The 8,042-nt window shown below is 38.7% G+C and overlaps 1 protein-coding gene across 1 annotated transcript; it reads left to right on the top strand.

Annotated features, from left to right (window-relative positions):
• Positions 1-2,875: 2,875 nt before the first annotated feature.
• Positions 2,876-3,820, top strand: LOC136175856 (olfactory receptor 51I2-like). Its single transcript, XM_065946052.1, has one exon. The coding sequence runs from the start codon at positions 2,876-2,878 to the stop codon at positions 3,818-3,820; it is 945 nt and encodes a 314-aa protein (XP_065802124.1).
• Positions 3,821-8,042: the final 4,222 nt, after the last annotated feature.

The raw sequence follows: 8,042 nt of genomic DNA, 5'->3' as shown, positions 1-8,042 counted from the left end.
AGGGTAAAGATTTAGGCTCTGCCCAAAGTGTGGATTTTAAGCCCAAAATTTGGGGATTTCAGATCTGAGTTCTCTGCTAAGGGTTCTGATTTTGAGACTGGATAGTTGGGATAGGAAGGATGTTGCTATGGAGATTGGAGGAAAATTTTCCTCTTCATCATAAGGAAGCAGTTGGAATTTTATTCTCTCTTTGGGGAGAGGGCAGTGTCTCCAGGGATAGTTCTTTTTTTTCCTCCTTCTGTTGCCAAGTGACATCTAATCCTCCTTTTCTTCCCCCATTACCAGCACAGCATCACACTCAGGCAAGCCAGGACCCCAGAGACTTTGGTGCCTAGGAACTCATAGTCAGAGATATAAAGTCTGCCTGTCTCTGGCTAATACCTGCTTGAGTTTCCTTCTGGAACCACTGTGAGCTCAGGCTCTTTCTCTTTCATGCCGGCTCTCACTTCATTGCGCTCTTTCAGGTGAGTCTGATATCTGTTTTAAGCTCACAAGAAGTACATTTCAACCTGTGACTTTCTCTGTGTCCCTGTGTGGGCCCCTCAGTCTCTCAAGCCTCTGTGTCTCTGAGGGAATCTCTGTCTATGCAAGTGTGTGCTTGTGCATTTGCTGTGATTCATGTGGCTTATGATGGAAGGGTTTAAACAAATGAAAGTGAAATTTCCTTGTGTCAGATTCTTTTGTTGGATCAGTTAAGATGATCTTGGTTGCTTTCCTTCTTTCTATTAAGATGGCATATCACGTTGACTGAGTTTTGTCTGTTGACCCATTCTCAAATTCCAGGAGTGGATCCCACTTGGTTGGTAATAATGTATAAACATTTTAATGGAATAAAAACAAACTTTTAAAAATAAATTTCCAAAATCTTAGCTTCATGTATATTTTCTTATAAAAAGAATAAGAGTAATATACCTTTCAGCACCAAGTGTCCTCCGGGACAGCACTTTCAGATAAGACTGTAGAGACGGCTCTATCAGTGAAACATACATGGCAATCCCATGACAGGGGCTGAGAGCTTGCCTCTGTTCTATTCCACACAGAACCAAAGTCATGATACTGTCAGCATCACAGACCAGGAGAGATTTTCACCTCCTGGAACATTAGGCCCAAGGGCAGAAGGAGACTTGAAAGCACCTCTAATCCAGTTAGTAGCTGCTGGAATTCTCCTCCCAGCATTTCCGTCAAGGGTAACACAATTGTGATTTTTGTTTGAACATGTTCACTGACAACGACTTATTATCTCATCTTGCAGTTCGACTCAGAAAAATTTTGCTTATCTGGATCCTAACTTGTCATCGTGTGATCTTCATCTGTCACTCATTACCTCTTGTGTCCATCTCCATCCATCCTGCTGCAGTCTCTTCTCAGAACGCAGCATCACTGGCTCCTTCAATGCTCTTTATATGACTTGGTCCCCTCTGTCTCTGTGTGTGGTGCATTGGTTTAAGTTTAATTTAGAGAATGGAACCCAGAACTGAGTGTACTTCAGTTATGACCCTGAACAATGTGCTCATGCTTTTATTAATTCATGAATTTTTGAGGGTATCTTTGTGCTAGAAACATGAAGCAGTGAGTGGCAAGAATGAACAAGACACAAGTTTACTTAAGATTCCAAGGGAGAAAAGACATATAACGGCACTTATCATAAAATAAGAATTATGTATAAAATATTTTAAAGTCATAGATAAGGCTATTATTTCCACTAGAGTAGTAGTAGGAAAAGATGCAGATAAAATAAAGATGTTGACTATGAATGGCAGTGGGAGTTCAACAACAAGGAAGAGGAAGATAAAGCAAGTAAATCTCTTAGTCTGTTTAGGAGGCAGGAAAATTAAATCTGTCTGCCATTCTCTACTTTGCTCTGCCTGTGAAGGTGAAGATGAGCAACTTCCCAAAATCTCTACATTCTTCTTACTTAGGTGGCTGCAATTTCAGAAGGCTGGCAGCTGGGTTTCATAGCAAGGACCACAGGATTTACAGTTGAAAGAATTAGATTCTAGTCCCAATTTAGCCACTTAATGCCTTAAGGACAGTTACTTCACATGGTTTTTATGGGACTGAAATCAGGCATCTTGGTAGAGAAACAGTTGCACATCTGGTTATCCTTTCTAGCACACAAAGACTGAATTATTTCCCTGAAGCTGTGTGCTCCTGGGTGATGTTCTTACTCTTTGCCATCATTCATCTTCCTCCTCCATGCCATGGGTCAGGGCTAGTGTTTACAATCTTTCATTTTTATTCTGTTGACAAATGAGGTTTGTCCATACGCACCATACGATATCACGTTTACCTTTACTATGTCCATATGTAATAAATGCATTTTATCTATTTTAGATATAGAAGCACAGAGACTTCGATAGGTTAAGTAACCTGTTCAAGGTCACACTGCGCATAAACTGTAAAATGGGCTCAGAACTGAGGTCTATGAGAATCCATCTGCAGAAGTCTAAAACACAGAACATATGAAGCTATTTTTTTTCATTTATTTCTTATATACAGGTAAGAGAATATTAATATATCTACAAGTTATGTCATGTATTAGCTGGTAGAGTATTGATTATAACCCACTTCTGATTTATTCCAATGCTTCTCAATTTTTAAATGATCCTATCTCTCATAAGATTGGATAGTCTCAAATGTCTCTTTTATGCATAAGATTTTAGGGCTCTGGCTGTCAGGGGAATCGCAGGTGAGAATATTTTTACAAGGAATAAAGTAGATGACTCCAATTTCCTCCATGTCTTTCCACCTCTTTCTTCTTCAGACTTTGAGGTAGGCTGCTATGGCAGAAAGCTTCATGGGTGGGAGTTAACTGATTCTTTTCTTTTTTTTCTTCTCAAGTGGCAGGTAAAGACTGGTCACTGCTGTTGATGACATGAAAGCTGAGAACAATGCAAGTCTTGACCTCCTATCTGTCTTCCTGACTGGCATTCCAGGATTGGAGGCCCAACATGGCTGGCTGTCCATCCCCTTCTTCACCATGTACGTTGTAGCTATTGTGGGCAACAGCCTAATCATGGCAGCGGTGCAAGCGGATCCTGCGTTACACGAGCCCATGTACCTGTTTCTCTCCATGCTGGCTGGCACTGAGGTGGGTGTCTCTGTGTCCACACTGCCTACTGTCATGGGCATTCTTTGGTTTGATGCCCGCCGGGTTGGCTTTGATGGCTGCCTTGCCCAGATGTTCTTCATCCACACCTTCTCCTGCATGGAGTCAGGGGTCCTGCTGGCTATGAGCTATGATCGCTTTGTAGCCATCTACAATCCACTGCGCTACACAGCCATCCTCACCCTGCCCCGTATTGTCTGCATTGGTCTGGTCATTACATTGAAGAGTGTGATACTCAGGGCTCCCCTTCCAGTCCTCTTGAGGTCACTGCCCTATTGCCACACTAACATCCTCTCCCACTCTTACTGCCTCCACTCAGACCTGATCCAGCTGCCTTGTGCTGACACTAGGCTCAATAGCATCCTAGGCTTGGCCATTGTCTTGACAACTTATGGACTGGACTCACTGCTGATTGTGGTCTCCTATGCGTTGATTCTTTACAGAGTGCTGGGCATTGCTTCTGGGGAGGGAAGGTGGAAGGCCCTCAACACGTGTGTGTCACACATCTGTGCGGTACTTGTATACTATGTGCCTTTGATTGGCGTGTCTGTGATGCATCGTACTGCCAAGCATGCCTCACCTCTGGCCCACACACTCATGTCCAGCATCTACCTCTTTGTCCCTCCTGTGCTCAATCCCATCATCTACAGTGTCAGGACCAAACCAATCCAACAGGGAGTTGTCACCTTGTTTTCCTGCAAGAGAGAATGACTGAGTCATTCCAAGAGTGGAGGGACTTTGAATGAATCCATAAATTCTGATGGCGTTTCTTCTGTGGGCAAAGCTCCACAGCAGGATTTCTGGGGAAGAATGTAAGTGTGTGTGTAAGTGTGTAGTCACTCAGTCATGTCCGACTCTTTGCGACACTGTGGACTGTAACCCACCAGGCTCTTCTGTCCATGGGAGTCTTCAGGCAAGAATACTGGAGTGCGTTGCCATTTCCTTCTCCAGGGGATCTTCCTGACCGAAGGATGGAACCTGGGTCTCCTGCATCACAAGCAGATGCTTTACCCTCTGAGCCACCAGAGAAGCCCATAGGAAGAATAGGAGTGAGAAATTCAAAACATTGTTTCGGGCTTGAATCTGGATCACAGGAGTTACCTTGAGGCTTTCCATCTCACATGTTATCAACATAGGTGTGTCTCTGTATGTGCCCATGCACATGCCATCTCTGACAGTTATGATCAAGTTGAGATCTTGAATGCCTTTTGCCTGTTTTTCTGAAGCCTCAAACCAAAAAGTCTGACAAATAGGAAGTTACCAGTAGAGGCTTGAGAGTTAAAGATATTTAAATTGAAATATAACAAGGTCTTGTTTGGATGATTCAGACAGATATTAAAAATCTCATCCCAATAAGAGACCATCCTAGTAACATGACTTGGAGCAAGATAAGTGTACTTTCTGGATTGTCCCAGATAGTCGTGATTTACACTTATTTTTTCTCAGCATTGTTATTAATAGCAATCCCTTTTCCTATCAAAAGTATCCTTCATTAAACAGTAAATTTATGGTAAAGCTATGTATAAAACAACTTCCTTCTTGTTATATACAGAATCAGACTCTTCCCCCAAGCTTACTATCCAGTGATTTCTACTCTCAGCCTATTCACTGTTTAGAATAGTGGCTACCAAAATTTTATATGCCAGGAAATTCTGAGGATGAAGAACAGCTGTGTAAATGACCTCAACTTTGGTATCAAGTAAAATATGGACAACCTTACACACAAGGTTTCAGATATGAAAAATCCCAACAGAAACACCAACAGAATTCTGTTTTGGTAGAGCTTTGGGTTCTGTTTCTCTGCAGTCTGGATTGTGCACTCCCCTCTGCTCCTATCTGCACCATGCCCTGAGGCCGGTGGGCTTGTATATTTCCCTCTGCTCCACCCCTTCTCTTAAACTGTCAGCAGAGTTCTAGTTGGCACTTCTTGCTTCTGCCTGTGGGTATCTGTGGTTTCCTGGCAACCTTTGGTCAAATGAGAGAGTACGTCTTCACACCTCCTAAATAATAGAGGTCTGTGTATGGTGGATTGATAGGCCTGTGCTGCTTGATCAGTAACTGGCCTCAGATCTCAGCCTCTCACACTTCATATCTTACAAATGCAAGGGAAATGTTTTTCTCATCGTATGCTATTCTTCCTGAGTTCATCCACGTCATCAGGGTCATCTTTAAACAGTGAACTTTCTGAAATGCTTGATCTGTTTAAAATAGTGGTTACTGAATTTTTACATTCTTTATGTAAAATAATTAATAGAAAAAGCTAGGTATCCTTCTAGGCATTTTCAGATTAAAACCTAAAATTTTATCATAGATTTACATAGTTGTTGAGCACACATTTTGGCTATATTGTAAATATACTGAGGCTTCCCTGGTGACTCAGATGATAAAGAATCTGCCTGAGTCCCAGAGACCCAGGTTTGATCCTTTGGTTGGGAACATCCCCTGGAGAAGGAAATGGCAACCTACTCCTGGATTCTTGACTGAAGAATTCCATGAACAGAGGAGCCTGGCAGACTGCTGCAGTCCATGGGTTCACAAAAAGTTGGGCATGACTGAGAGACTAATGCTTCACTTTCATAAATATACCAAGTTTAAAATAAATTGTTATATCACAGTTTAAAATAACTAATATAAACTAAATGCATATCTTGATACCAAACATTATGAATTTAAATAGGCATGAACATATTCTTTAACATTCCATTCACATGTTTTTATGCTAGTCCCTTTTCTCTTCAAACTCAAATTTTTATTTTACCTCCAACAAAGAGTTTGTAATACATATATTTTTCTGTTTGAAAAAATTATAGTGGTTGCTGCTTCACAATACTTTCCAAGAAATATGTATATATATATTTAAATTTTATGTTTAAAATTTGGTCACACATAGAGCATTGTTCTAAAGATGTATTCTTTATTGAATTATTTTTCTGACATTAATGCATAATGATCAAAACAACATGAGCATAATACAAATTTTTATATATTAAAAGTAAAATTTGACTTCAATCCATCTCTTAATGAGCTGCATGATTTTATTTTTCTTGGTTCTGGAAAATATTTATTATTTATTAATTGATACCATTTGTCTTACTCTAGAAGATGCTACGCCATCATTGATGTCATTCACCTCCTCAAAATCTATGTCAATATTTCCATTAGTTCTTTTGATTGGTATCTCAGCAATGTTTACTATTTGGGCTATACAATGGAAATATTAAATGGCTTTAATAGCTATGTCTATTCACATTTTTTCCTTTTTTAAAATTAAAATTTATTTTTATTATTATTTCATTTTTGTAAAGTGAGAAAATAAGATAGTAGAAAGGAAAAAAATTAGTATCACAGACCACAGTCAAACCTTTTACATTCCCAGACAAAGCCATTTCAGTAAAGAAACTATATGGATGTTGAACATCTAAAAATTTATTCTTACAAAAATATTTGTGCTCAGGTACTCCACAAAATATCTTCTTATTTCCTTAGAGGAACAGGTAATTGATTTGAAGGCCACTAGGTTAGATATACACCAATGACAGTGTCTATAAACTGTCTAAGAAGGAGAAATTCAAGGTGAATTTCTTAGACAGATATTGATCAAATTTCACAGTCAAATATCACAGATAATTACTGCTTCTGGAGAGGTACCCAAAGACTTGGAATTATAAATAGTATTTATATCTTTCATTAATAAGTGGCAAACCATTTTCTCCATTTATTCAAGTAATAGTTTTGAGTACCTGCAATGTATAAAGGTTAGATATGTAATACTATCTTATTTTTGGATGCAGCATAGAAAATAAAATCTAAAAATTTAGCAAAGATATTGGAGTAATTCTTGGGGCAATTCAGATATTTCCTTCTAGGTTTTAGATGTCATCAGCGGGTGAATCTACCAATAAGCTGCAAGTCTAAAGGATGAATGTGCTTCAACACACTTTAGATATGTGATCAAATCTCATTTTTAGTCACATTACTTTCAGAGTCACTTCTTTTGTTAGATATCATCACTTCAGAGGGCATGATTGACTAGCAGAAACACTCAGAATGATGTTCAGATTATTCTTTTTAATTAATTAATTATTTTTAATTGGAGGACAATTACTTTACAATATTACAATGGTTTTTGCTACACATCAGTGCAAATCAGTCAGAGGCATACATGTGTTCCCTCTGTCCTGAACATCCCCCCCTCCAAAATTACCTCCCCAACCCATCCCTCCAGGTATTCACAGAGCACCGGCTTCTTTGGGTGCCCTACATCATTCATCAAACTCACACTGGTTATCTATTTACTTACGATAATCTATATGTTTCAGTGCTGTTCTATCAAATCATCTCACCTTCTCCTTCTCCCACTGAGTCCAAAACTCTGTTCTTTATGTCTGTGTCTCCTTTGCTGCCCTGCACATAGGATCATCGGTACCATCTTTCTAGATTCCATATATATGCAGATTATTCTTCTTTATTATTTTATAATTTTTTATTTTTTTCACAGTTGTTCAATAATCCAAACCTTAGAAAAATTCAAAGTGATAGTTGTACAATTTATTTAAAGCATTATTTTATAACATTATCTAGTATATCTTTTTGTGTCCAACTCTCTCAATGATTGTAACTTTAAATAACAACCACCAAATGGCAAAAGCAGAGATGCTTTGCAGTCTTGTAAGGTTAAGGATAAAGATATACCATGTAATATGATGGCTACTTGCCACACAGGGTTATTGAGCTCTTGAAAAATGGCTGATTTGAATTGATATTTGTTGCAATGACATGTGGCTGGACTTTGGAGACTTAACATTAAAAAAAAAAAAAAAAAGAATGTAAACTATTTTCTTATTTTTTAAATGTAGGTTACATGTTTAAATGATTACATTTTAGATATACTGGGTTTAACAAAATATACTTTGAAAATACTTTAATTTATTTC

Source organism: Muntiacus reevesi, chromosome 9 (genome assembly GCF_963930625.1).
Source record: "Muntiacus reevesi chromosome 9, mMunRee1.1, whole genome shotgun sequence".
In the NCBI taxonomy this organism is placed as follows: Eukaryota; Metazoa; Chordata; class Mammalia; order Artiodactyla; family Cervidae; genus Muntiacus; species Muntiacus reevesi.
This window is presented reverse-complemented; position numbering and strand designations above follow the sequence as displayed.

What these genes read in the sequence shown, in the direction of transcription:
- LOC136175856 (XM_065946052.1), top strand. Translation starts at nt 2,876, where the DNA reads ATGAAAGCTGAGAACAATGCAAGTCTTGACCTCCTATCTGTCTTCCTG.